General features: G+C 35.9%; 1 protein-coding gene across 3 annotated transcripts in view; it reads left to right on the forward strand.

The window, feature by feature from the left end:
* The window catches only part of LOC106462546 (laminin subunit beta-1-like), a 127,033-nt gene extending 114,548 nt beyond the window's left edge, over positions 1–12,485 (forward strand). For all 3 annotated transcript variants that reach the window (XM_013922482.2, XM_013922483.2, XM_022389847.1), the window contains 3 exons: positions 1,334–1,510; positions 9,478–9,634; positions 10,455–12,485. In XM_013922482.2, coding sequence (XP_013777936.1) covers positions 1,334–1,510; positions 9,478–9,634; positions 10,455–10,594 — 474 coding nt within the window. In that variant the 3' untranslated portion in view covers positions 10,595–12,485. The remainder of the gene's footprint in view (positions 1–1,333; positions 1,511–9,477; positions 9,635–10,454) is intronic.
* The last annotated feature ends 1,547 nt before the right edge of the window (positions 12,486–14,032 follow it).

The raw sequence follows: 14,032 nt of genomic DNA on the forward strand, positions 1-14,032 counted from the left end.
ACACCCAAGATCTTAATATCATCTGATGTATGTCATTGACGTAAATCAAAAAGAGCAAAGGTCCCAAGACTGAGCCCTAAGGTACCCCACCTCTGACTTTAATCCAGTTTGACTGAACTCAGTTTGTAATAACCCTCTGCTTTCTTCCATCCAGCCACTCTTCTATCCAATTTGCTAACTTATCCACCACACCTATAGAGCTAATTTTTTTTTACAAGCCTCTTATGTGGCACCTTGGTTAAAGTAAGATTTAGTAAGTATATGGGTAATTTGATTTCCTGGTTGATAATCATATGTGGTAACATAACTTTTTTTTCTGGAATGAAGGATTCAGAGTATGTGCTGTTTCATCACCAAAACACCATTATTAACAGTGAATTCACTTTGTTTTCAAATTTCCATGGTAAGTGATTACCATAACATTATAACTAGTAGATGAAGTTCTCAAAACTCCAACTATGAGTAAAATATATGAATTGTTAGTGTGAAATATTCTGAATCCTTCATTCCAGAAGAAAAGTCATGTTATCACCTATGATTATCAACCAGGTAATCAAATTACCACATACATCTAGTACAACAAGTAAGTCAGATTACCACATGCATCTAGTACAACAATTAAGTCAGATTACCACATGCATTTAGTACAACAAGTAAGTGAGATTACCACATGCATCTAGTACAAGTAAGTCAGATTACCACATGCGTTTAGTACAACAGTTAAGTCAGATTACCACATGCGTTTAGTACAACAAGTAAGTCAGATTACCACATGCATCTAGTAAAAGTAAGTCAGATTACCACATGTGTCTAGTACAACAAGTCAGATTACCACATGCATTTAGTACAACAAGTAAGTCAGATTACCACATGCGTCTAGTACAATAAGTAAGTCAGATTACCACATGCATTTAGTACAACAAGTAAGTCAGATTACCACATGCGTCTAGTACAATAAGTAAGTCAGATTACCACATGCATTTAGTACAACAAGTAAGTCAGATTACCACGTGCGTCTAGTACAACCAAATAAGTCAATTACCATATACATCTGGTCCATCAGGTAAGTTGAATTATCATATGAATATGGAAATTATTAGACATGTTTGTAAATATAAGAATGTTGAGATGCACTTGGTTCAACTGGTGTTTATTTTTTATCAAGGACAGTATATAAATGTAAATATGTTGAGATATACTTAGTTCAACTGGTGTTGATTTTTATCACTGCATCTTTCTTTAAATTATTAACAATTTTGGAGTTTAAACATAGCCTTTCTGTAACAGAATACGTTGTTGATTGTTGACATAATCCTCAGAAATACATTTCTAGATTGAGAGTGGAACTGCTGCTGCTCAAAAGATCACTAACAAGACTGTGGATGATGTGGAAGCTTTGAAAGAAAAGTTAGGTGACCTGAAGAAAAAGTTTGTACAGAATGAAATTGATGCACAGACAGCTACTCGAGAAACAGCAGTTGCTGACAGACTGGCCAAAGAAGCAGAAGAGGTAAAAAAATTATGTTTTTGCATTTCATAAGGTAAACAGTACCCCAGATCTTCATGCCTTCAACTGTCAGAGTGTTAATTATCTGAAGTTCAAGTGTCAGAGTGTTAACTATCTGAAGTTCAACTGTCAGAGTGTTAACTATCTGAAGTTCAACTGCCAGAGTGTTAAACTATCTGTAGTTCAACTGTCACAGCTAGTTAACTGAACATACAAAAAAGAAGAGAAGAAATATTGACTATCATTCAAAATTTACTATTTGCATTTCCAAGAAATGTGGGAAGCTTTCAGTAAAATGTACAAGTCTGTTGTTTACAAAATATCAGATGAGTTACTGAGGTATTTGTAATCAAAATCTCTGTGAATTGATGATGTTAGTTTGATTCAGACTCTGACAAGTGAGAGTGCAAGGTGATGCTCAAATGAAGAATAAAAATAATTTTGTTCATTGTACAGTTTACGTATTGTGTAACTTTTATTTCCAGTATCCCAGTATGCTGTATTTGGTATTTACTAACCTTTACCACAAACTGTTTCTAAATCAGCAATGTAGGGTAAAAATGAATAGTTGATAACCCTGACATCAAATACATGATACAATGTTGAATGTTTATGGCTTGCTCACTTTGATACCCACCTGAGCAAATATGGTTAATGAGCAGCTTTTATTGGTCACTAGTCACCTTACCTGAAGCATACAAGTGACCAAGAACTATTTCTGTCAGGCTGAAGTACATTAGCACTATAAGATCCTGCTGTAGGTCAGCGGTACTGATATATAAAAAACATCATCGGGAAATATTGCAAGTATATTACTCAGTACTTACTTAGTTTGATTTTAGTTTAATATTAATGGTAAATTATTTTATAAATACTTGCAATGAAATGTTTCCTACATTTACTGGTGTAATATCACTAGAAAATTACTACAGTGTTTCCTACATTTACTGTTGTAATATCACTACAGAATTACTACAGTGTTTCCTACAATTACTGGTGTAATATCACTAGAAAATTACTAAAGTGTTTCCAACATTTACTGTTGTAATATCGCTACATAATTACTACAGTGTTTCCTACATTTACTGGTGTAACATCACTACAAAATTACTACAGTGTTTCCTACATTTACTGGTGTAATGTCACTACAAATTTACTAGTGTTTTCTACATTTACTGGTGTAATGTCACTACAAAATTACTACAGTGTTTCTTACACATACTATTGTAATATCACTACAAAATTGCTACAGTGTTTCCTACACATACTGGTGTAATATCACTACATAATTACTACAGTGTTTCCTACATTTACTGGTGTAACATCACTCCAAAATTACTACAGTGTTTCCTACACATACTGGTGTAATATCACTACAAAATTACTACAGTGTTTCCTACACTTACTGGTATAATGTCACTACAAAATTACTACAGTGTTTCTTACACATACTATTGTAATATCACTACAAAATTACTACAGTGTTTCCTACACATACTGGTGTAATATCACTACAAAATTACTACAGTGTTTCCTACACTTACTGGTATAATGTCACTACAAAATTAGTACAGTGTTACCTACATTTACTGGTGTAATGTCACTACAAAATTAGTACAGTGTTACCTACATGTACTGGTGTAATGTCACTATAATTCCAAAACATGCTTACCTCTTCTCACATTTATAGATATTACTCAACCGCCAGGGTTTCATTTTTGCCCATCTAAGCATTGGTCTGATTTTTTCTCACTTGCTCCAGTCTTTTATACCCCACTCAATTGCTCTTGGTGATATATGTATCGTGACACTCTCCACCTACATCAATTCATCTTCTATCCTGTTATTGTATATAAGCACCTCATTCAGATAATTTTATCAGTTTTTTTTGACAAGCATCACTAACAGGTTTACCAGTATCATGATCATTCAGAGATACTTTGAACATTATCATGTTATCTAGTTAATTGCATAATGCCCCCCCCCAGTGGCACAGTGGTATGTCTTACAATGCTAGAAACCAGGTTTCAATACTCGTGGTGGGCAGAGCACAAATAGCCCATTGTACAGCTTTTGCTTAACTTCAAACAAACAAATTTCGTAACAATAATAATAATTTCAAAAAAAAGTTTTCTTCCAATTGGTAAGCTGTTATGGTATGTATTCCTGGATTATTATTTCCAGCACGGAGGCTAATTGGGTCTCTCTCCTCCCACCTCTGATATCTAGTGTTGCACAACAATCGTGGGTTGGGGGTGGGGGTATTTACTCTTAATTGAGACTGTCAGTGATCTTATTTGTAGTGAGATGGAGACATATAATTGGATCTGTGGTGGTCCTCCGGAGGGCTCTGAAGCTGCATTTGAGAGCAATCCTCCAAATTTTGGAGAGACTTTAGATTCCTGTGCCTTCTGTTAGTCTGAATTTTCAGCCCTCTGTAGGTCAGTGGTAAATTTAATGGCTTGCAGTGCCGGGGTTTGATTCCTTAGGGTGGACGTGGCAGATGGTCTGCAGTTGTGTTGGTCTAACAAACCAACTTTCTTTACCTTACAAGATCCTGTTACAATCTATGATAATTACCACGGTCTTTAAATGACTTATCAAAAACGAAAAGGAGGCCACTTTGGGATAGCTGCCTTTGATTTGTTTTTTTTCTGTTGGTTCTTTGATTGTTTGATGTTTTGTGCTTTTCCCAGTTGCTTTTGAACATGCAACTTACCTACTTGATGGCTGAAAGGTCAGGGAGTGAAGTCTTTTTTTGCTCAATACATAGAAGTTATGGTTCATGCTGAAAAGTTTACTTCTTAGTTATGTGAAGGAACAGATAAGCGTTATCCGACAGTCGGAACTTTGTGATATCGCCTACCACCAACAGGTGGAGGCATTTTTCCGACAGTCAAATAATTTCTGCTCATCGAATTTTGGAGTTCTAAGGCGGAGTTTATAGTTCACCTATATAGATCTATTTCCCCTGGTGGGACAGTAAGTCTACTGCCTTACAATTCACCTTCAAATGTTTGTTTCCTTTCACTTCTCTTTGTTAGAAGACTCTCAGGATCAGTTTCATTGATGATGAGCTGGATCCATTATTAGTATGCACATTGGTTCAGTTTTCGGTTTCTACATTCCTCCGGATTGTTGTTGGAGTTTCGAATTTCATCGATTCCTATAGGAAGGACAGTTCCTTCCCTATTCGTGAGTACCAACCCCCGACATCAGCTCCTTGGTACAATGATACTTTGAATAGATTTTGTCTATATCCAAGGTTTCCACTGCATAGTCGAATTGGTAGCAGTGTCAGTGATTATTGTATACCTTCAGCTAGCGTGAGGGCTCGGTTTTAAGATTTTTCTGGACGTGTTTTAATCTTACTCGTCAATACAGAAGCTCTGCAGGTCCTTGAATCACAATTGGTCATTCAGTTCACATCTTCCCCACTATTATCCACCCAACCAGTTGGTTTTCCATTTCCCACAGTTCAGTTTTATTCCTGTTAGTTGTTGGGTCTATGAAAACAGGAGATTGGTGTCCAGTCATCGATATTCCATGTTTATATCAATACATAGATTCTTAAAGGTTCACTAGTTAATCATTCCTCAATCTGTGTTGATTTTTTACTGGGATTGTAGATGTCCAACTTGGTTGTAGTTGGCTCCTATCTGCACTTTGCCTTAGTGGTGGAGTTCCACCACTATCGGCGTTTGTGGTGCACAAAGGTCAGGTACTGCAGTTCCGAGTTTTCCTTCGCCCTTGCATTGGCTTAGTATGGGTTCTGCTGTATCATACGGGTTTTCTCTTCCCTTTCATTCCATTGTATTGTGCACAACCATTCCTTGTACGACTGGTTACTGCTGGCAACATCTCATCAATTGTTAGACCATCACACCCTGCTTCTGCTTTCAGAAACAACCCAAGCAGGCTTCTCTTCTGGGTGTGCAACATCTATTCTTGTTCCAATTCAATATGTCATTAGTCTTGGTATTTTTATTCATTATTTTTCATCTCATCTCTCAGTCGGGCTCAGCTGTCTCCCAACCTGCTTTAAACTATAGAATATAATGCCATACTCTCACCTCTCCTTTTCCCATTGCATGCTTGGTTTTTTCTCTTCTGAGAATGTGGGCATCACTCAAATCCATCGTGACTTTGGGATAACAAAAGTGATCCTTTTATTGGTCTTTAAGTGACCAGGGATTGTACACATCTATTTCCTGATTCCCTCAGTTTCTGTATTTGGGATCATTCTTTGATGTCGAGGGGGTGGAATAGTACTACAAATTGGGTTCCTCTACTTCTACCTCATCAAAAGTTCCATTCAGGGAAGGGGTAGATATACCAACAGTCAGGAAATACAGAATATGCATGGACAACGAGGATTCCCTACACATAGTTTTGTCCTTCTTGCTCTTCAACAGGCAAGGTCTCATGGTCTGGGATTGTTAAGGAGTAAATCATCAGGTTTCACTCTGACTATTCTCCAGTAGTGTCTTATGTTTCATTAAGGAGGCATTTGGTCTAGGGCTCCCTATTTTCGAATTTTGGACCTCCTTTCTCGGAACTAACCTTATCTTCTTACCCTTTTAGATTGCCATGTTCCATGGGTGATGCCTGTGTTAGCAGGTCCACTGTCTCAATCCAAACAGAATATCCTGACAGAATCAATGTTACATCGGAAGGCTCAGTTGGATTGCCTCTCATTTTGCAACTTGAATTGGTGGGTTGGCCTCTCATTGGATCACCCAACTACTGGGAACTTGGTCTACAGTACCCCATCTTTAGGCCTTGAAAATAGATGCTCTCCATCTGGACAGGATAGGATTACCACCCTCAAACTTCTTTCATATGTTACCCAGAATATGAAATATGATTTGTTACAACCCATTGTCAGATCCTGTTGATCACACTAGTTTTTCTGCTTCTGCGGTCCCTTCCACTGTGTCTAACTCCTTCTTTTATTTTTAAGATATGGCACACCAGGCTATCCAGAAGCACGAGCTTCTAGCATAGAGGTTATGCTGTCTTTCACACGGCATTGGAGCTTATTTTCTAAGACTGATATGTATCTGTCTCATTTTCTGCTTAGTCCAAAAGTCACTTTTCTCAAAGGTAATGCTATGCATATCGGAAATGTTGCATTGAGAGGAGGTTGAACCCTTTTTGATCAGTGGTGTCAATCATAACTCGTTTTTGAATTGGCTCTTTAATAGAGGTTTTTGCATTATCCACAATCGCCGTTGTTTATGGTGGCCTTATCAACTACTGTTCAATTATCACAACTACACATATTTTAGTCCCTACTACTCTCCAGATTCCTCACATCGTTTTGGTTAATTGGTCCCAAAAGACCATTCCAGTTACGTAGTAGGTAGATTCAGGTTATGAGTTCTTTCTCTACACCTGTTTGTGACCTGACTCTTATATGCCATCCATCCCCTTTATCTGCAGGTTTATTTTTCATGTCTGCTGACATACAGACATCATCAGCTGGGGTGATTTGTGCAGTTTGTCCACAGACCACTTTCTCACTCTCTCTACATCTTCAGACCAGTTCTTCTTACCCAACACTCTGTCAGAATGGAAGGGGTTCAATACTTTTCTCCAGTTCATCTGCTCACACATTTTCCCTCTATGTCCCATCAGAATTTGATCTTGGGCATGTTCAGTGAGGGCCTTGAAGGTTTTAGAGATACTAGACAACACTTTATTCTAGGCTTTCTTTGAAGGCGAGTTATCTTCTGTGAGTCACATCTAATCAGATTTCTCTTTTCTATGTCCTTAGAAGCCCAGTCAAATTGCCTGTTGGAAGTCACTATGCAGACTGGTACATGGACCTCCCCCAGTACCTTTATCTTGTATTATTTGCCTGATCTGGTAGTCTCTTCATCTGAGGGGTTTTGTCCACCCCCCTGTAACTATATTAACTGTTTCTGCTAGATTATCCAGAGAGGTGAGTATCTTTATTTCTACCTTTCAGGGTCCCCTAACTTGTTTTTGCAGGATCCCACTCTGTGGTGAGTATTGCCCAGACAGGTGTGCTTTTATCAAACACATTCCACACTAACAGCCACTACTTCACTATAATTACTACTGGTTGCAACAGACTCTGTAGAAATGAGGTGTTACATAAGACCACCTAGGAGCTCACCAGGTGGTATTACCATACTATGTTGGACTGCCACCCATGGAATAACATGAGTAAAGCTAATGGGGATCCTGCCCATCCCTGCCAATCATCAGATTGGATAAATTGGGGTAGGTTTACTTTTAAAAATTTAGGGAACTTGATCCACCTATTGCACTGTTTCCAGAGCACTGTTCCTCAGGGATCTCTAATGTGCATTACCCCCCGATATTTTACTAGTGCAGCAAGGGGGTCCTTACTACTCCTGGTTTCCAGTTTCTGGGGTGGTGGACAGGGAAAAATGGGCGAAGTTGGGGGCTCTCCTACCTGAGACCCTGGATGTTTTTTCCCAGAGGTCAGTAGAAGCAGGATTAGTCTATAGGGGAGCCTACTCATAATACCAGTTCAGATTTGATGCTTGGTTATCTGGTTCAAGTGTGCATGGCCCTTCTTTTTGATCAATATTGGTTCAATATATTGTTTATGGAAGTTGTTCCATGTCCTCCCCATAATTCCAGGGGCAAGTGGTAGGCTTCTTTCCCACTCAGGTGGGGAGTGAGGATGAATATTCATACTTCCAGACTGGATGGTTTCTACTCCTTTGGTTGAGTAAGGCATACACAATTCCATCATTCCAAGCCTGGGATATTGCCTTTGGGGCTTCTTTAGGTGGAGAAGGTTTGTCTGCTTCAGTGTTGCTTGCTTTCTCATTGTGATTCTGGTGGTTCTGAATGCATCACTCTATGGCTACAGGTTGGGATCCAATCAAAAGTATATCTTTATATAACATTGTGGTCCAATTGCCCTAGGCACCAACATGGGATATAGGGACCAAGACCCCTTAATTACAACCCTGAGAATTGGAACCTTGGCTATCTAGTTGGGGCTGGTCTATAGTGATGATTATTCATGTACAATTTCACCCTTGATACAGAAACTAAGTTTAGGGTGAAGAGAGCATACTGTTCTGGATGTAGTGCAGTTCCCTCACTCGGATACCACTCTTATCTTGGTACACCCATGATCTATGCAGATGCTTTCTGTATGAATAATGCTCACATTGGCCCCTCCACCTTCTCAGTGGAGGATTCTATCTACAAGTGGGAGAAGAGGTATGCATGTTTTGGAAGTTAACATTTTCCTAAATTGAAAATGTATTTCAAATAATACCTCCTTTTCACACTCTCCCTCCCTTCCTCCCCACTAAGATCCAGTGTTAGAGACTGGGATAGAGTCAGTCTCGAAAAAAAAGATAAAATTATCTGAATGAGGTGCTTATATACAGTACCAGGATAGAGGGCACATTGACAAAGGTGGAGAGTATCAAGAGACATACAACTCCAAGTGCAATTGAGTGTGGTAGAAAAGACTGGAAATAGCAAAAAAAAAATCAGACCAATGCTTAGATGGGCAAGGATCAAACCCTGGTGGTCGAGTAATAGCTACAAGTGTGAGAGGAGGTAAGCATTATTGGAAATATATTTTCAATTTAGGAAAATGTTAACATTTACTGTAGTGTTTCCTACATTTACTGGTAATATTCCTATAATCCACCACAGTGCTTTGTATGGTTTTAAAACAAATGCTGTCCTGTATTCTAATAGAAACTCACCAGAATGCCTGGATGTTGTGAATGTCTTTTACTCTAATGGATATTGGAATATCAGATGTTAGGGTTCTTCACCAGATATGTATCAACATGATTCAACTGAAAATAAAGAATCTCATGCACCATTATCATCCACACTGTTCTCTGTAAAAACTCTAGCTGACAAGCAAAATTTGTTAACATCATTTATTAAAAAAATATTTCAGAAGTATGAGGTTCATGAGTTTGTTATTTACATAGAATGCTGGAGAACTGGAGGACAAGTACAATAAAGCCGCTAAGAATTTAAATGAGAAAGCTAAAAAGAGTGGTGCTGCAAAAGAACGAGCAAAAAAGCTGAAGGAAAGAGCAAAAAAGTTGGCAGAAGAAGCAAACAGCAAGTTAAAAGAACTTCAAGGTATGGAGTCAGGGTAGTAAACTTCCTTGTCTATGAAGAATAATATTTATATAATGATGTTTTCAGTACAAATCCAAAACACAGAACATTTTGAAGAATGAATCATTCCACTGTAGTATCTATCATGTCTGTTGTTTTTCTTATAATTTATTTTTCACCGTTTATGAACACATACATAACTGAGTTAGACAACAAATTATACATTTTTTTAAATCTCAGAATGACTATTTTTCTTTTGTAAAATAATATTTGTCATGTTTCTGCAAAAAAGAATATTTAACATTATAATTGTAGAGAATAAAAGGGAATGATTATAACAAATTCTATAAAACTGACAGTAATGTTTCATTATTTTCTTTAATTTATACTTGGTAAAAAGAAACACTACTCTTTTTTTCTTAATAGAGTAAGATATATATGTTGTTAGATCAACAATTGGTTCTTTTTCCATTGGCCAGAAAGATAGGGTGCTTGTCTTGCAATGTGCAGGTTGTGGGATCAACTCCTGGTGACAAAAATGCTCGCTCTTTCAGCTGTTGAGGCATTATAATATGACAGTCAATTCTGCTGTTCGCTGGTAGCCCAAAAGCTGGAGGAGAATGCTAGTCACCTTTTCTGTGGTCAGCAGCTCAAAAAGCATATTTCAAAAACATGAATCCTGGTGTTATTTTAGTATTTTTATTGTATAGATTGAAAACCAGTTTTATAGAGTAACTTTTAGTAGTTTTTTCGCAGTAAATGATAAGTTTCACAAAAATGAATACAATTTGACTTAACCAGTTTTATTGAGTGAATTTCAGTTGGATTTTTTTTTTTTTAGCAATGGACGATGAGTTTCAGAAGAATGAATATAAGTTGACAGACTTTTCCAAGATCTTGGATGAGTTAAATGAACAGATGATGAACCACCTGACAAAAATTGATGAGAGATCTGCATTTTATCGTGATTGTCAGTTGTAAAGTATTTGCATTTCACTACAAGAATGCCTAAAAATCTGAATAATAAAGTTAATATTTCTGGGGAGTTTTTACTATCTATGCAGTGATGTATGCATACTATATCAGTGATAGTATTTGTCTTATTTGACATTTTTAACATTTAGTAAACTCGTTTTCAAATATTTAATATTTCTGAGACTAAAACACAATAATATGATTTATTAAAGTATCACATAGCATGCTTTATATGATAAACGTCTTTTCTAGAAATCAAGTTTTCACATTCGTCAGTAGTAGAAGTATACAAATATCTAAGCTAAGCTTATAATGAAGCTGATAAAAATGTTGACATACTGTGTTTAAGGTAGGCTTGACCAATAACAATATAAATTTTTCAGAAGGAACAACATTGTTAACTTCATAAGTTGGTGGTAATTTATAACAACATTTAGCTGGTAAGATGAACTGTCTAAAACTACATTGTTACCTTTATGACTTGGTGGTAAATTATAATAATGTTTAACTGGTAAGTTGAATTGTCCAAAACTACATTGTTACCTTTGTAACTTTGTGGTAAATTATTACAAACTTTAACTGGTAAACTGGATTGTCCAAAACTACATTGTTAACTGTATAACTTGATGATAAATTTTGATAACATTTAACATATAAAATGAATTGTCTAATACTGCATTGTTACCTTTATAACTTGGCGGTAAGTTATAACATCATTTAACTGATAAAATGAATTGTCCAAACTGCATTGTTACCTTTATAACATGGTGGTAAATTATAACAGCATTTAACTGATAAGATGAATTGTCTGAAACCACATTGTTACCTTTATAGCATGGTGGTAAATTATAACAGCATTTAACTGATAAGATGAATCGTCCAAAACCACATTGTTACCTTTATAACATGGTGGTAAATTATAACAGCATTTAACTGGTAAGATGAATTGTCTGAAACTGCATTGTTACCTTTATAACTCGGTGGTAAATTATAACAGCATTTAACTGGTAAGATGAATTGTCTGAAACTGCATTGTTACCTTTATAACTTGGTGGTAAATTATAGCATTTAACTGATAACCTCTGAAGCTGTATTGTTATCTGTATAACTTGACAGTAAATTTCAACAATGTATAACTGATATGGTGAATTTATTCAAAATGTGTTACTTAAGTTATTGTTATTAACAAAAGTTATTGTCAAATTAATCATGACAACACAAATTTTTGTGATCTGAGTTTCTGTGAACTTCTCTTGTTGGCCTTCATCAGCCTGAAATGTTCTCTTAAAAGAAACGACTGAAGATTAAGAAAATTGAAGATAAAGTCCATATGTTTAACACACTGCCCAAATTCACTTCTCAAAATTATTCTTAAAAGGGGGGGGGGGGTAGCATAAATCTAGCATTTTACTCACCGCCAACTCTGGGCTGTCTTTTCTCTAGTCTATCACTTCAAAATAAGGGAACGCTAGTCCAAATAGCCCTCGAATAGCTTTGATGATATAAAAAACAATAAACAAATTTATTCAAAAATATATACTCTGCATCTAGTGACATATTTTGCACTCTTACTTTTGCTTAAGAAGTAAAGTATAGTGAAAATATATTTAGTAACTGTAATTTACGTAAATATACATATATCACAAGGTTTTAAATAATTTAATAACTTCTTCATTATAGTATGATTATTTACGATAAAATAAAAATATTAACTTCATCTTAACCATGATGACTGTTTAAAGCACTGGGGTTCATTCTCTCTAGCTAACATTTTACCGTTTTACTAGAGGTAAATAATATATCTTAAGGTATTTTGGATTACTTGCTTGTTAACAGAATCATATCTTTGTAAGTGAATAAAACTTCATTGAATGAGTAAATAAATAATAAAAAAATATCTAGCCCAAAGTTTTCCACCAGTTCTTCATTATAAAAAAAAATCATCTTAAAAAGGCTTAGCGGTGGTTTGTTTATTAATTACGCACACCTCCAATAAAATACTCTCCAGTGTCAAATAGGTGCTGTGCCACAACACAGTTTGAATATTTTCATCTAACACTATAATTCCACAAATTTATGGATGATACGCCGAGATAGCAATGCTTCATTTTCATTACTTTCTTAAAAGTTGAATGATTATATTTAAAAAAAAAACAAAAAAAAAAACGAATAACTAAAGCAAATGACATATTTCTGTTTGCTTCCAGGTAAAATGTTTCACAAAAATATCAGTATGTTTCTGTACCTATAACTACAAAATAAATAAAACAGGGGCTTAAGTTAGTATATTATTGAATAATATCGCTTAGTAATGAAACTATATGCAACACAAGTAAAGTATTGCCAGTAATTACAACTCAGTACTCATTTTTAGACAAAGAAGGAAGCACTTTTCTTCAGAAAACAGTGATTTTGATAACCATTTGCAGCGAATGAAGTGTTTTAAGAGAACTTAAATACTTTTTCTAACTATGGGGGGGGGGGGAAACATGTCAGAAGCAGTAGAAGTGAATCTTTTGTAAAATAACGAAATAGAATGCTTGATAGCGAAATATTAAGAAAGTGAAATACAACATAACTAAAGAATTATCCTCATTTTAAGTGACTTTAATAATTAATATCAGCATTTTCCTAGTGTAGACAGTACAATTAGATATTCACATACAGCAACTGTCACGAATATAAAGACCGGTAAATTTTCTACATTATTTATGTTTTAGACGAGAATAATATTTAAATATAATTTTAATGATATGTCTTTTTGTGTTAAAAAATCGTCAAAATCGGTAGTCACGTGACCCTGGTAACACGTCATGATATTATTGAAGGATCGGGGAACATCACGAATAATCCAGTATGTGCTAGGCGCCCTCTATTTCTGTATATAAGTGCGCCTGTTAACGTGGGACTAATTAAATGGAATTGAATTGCAGAGATAGAGACGGACAATTGAGTCAAGCGCGTGAATCGTGCGTTGTGAATTATAGCGTTTGTTTAAGTTATAGCGTGACTGTGGAAATTGAGTGCATTGCAAAGTTGTATTGAGAAAGAATAAACTAGTTTTATTTAAGAAAGGACTTGTATCGCTAAAGTTTCTTCGGAAAGATTTTTTACGGAAAATTAACAAATGAACACAGAGGTGTAACAAATTGGTGTCAGAGAGTGAGATGGAAAAGAAAAAAAAAATGGAAACGAGAAGTGGCAAATCAAACTACAGCTTTGCAGATTTGATGGCAGCAATACAAGAACAAGAAGAGAGACACCAGCAGTTGCAAGAAAACCTGCAACAATGGCAGCTCGAACAGCAAAATAAACAAGAGAGATTACAGCAGCTGTTGGAGGAAAAAGAAAAGAAACAAGAACAACGAGAAAATGATCAAGAAGAGAAACTACAGCAGTGGCTGGAGGAGAAATAAAATAAACAAGAAGAAAGTCTCCAACAGT

The sequence above is a fragment of the Limulus polyphemus genome, unplaced genomic scaffold (genome assembly GCF_000517525.1).
Source record: "Limulus polyphemus unplaced genomic scaffold, Limulus_polyphemus-2.1.2 Scaffold1195, whole genome shotgun sequence".
Lineage (NCBI taxonomy): Eukaryota > Metazoa > Arthropoda > Merostomata > Xiphosura > Limulidae > Limulus > Limulus polyphemus.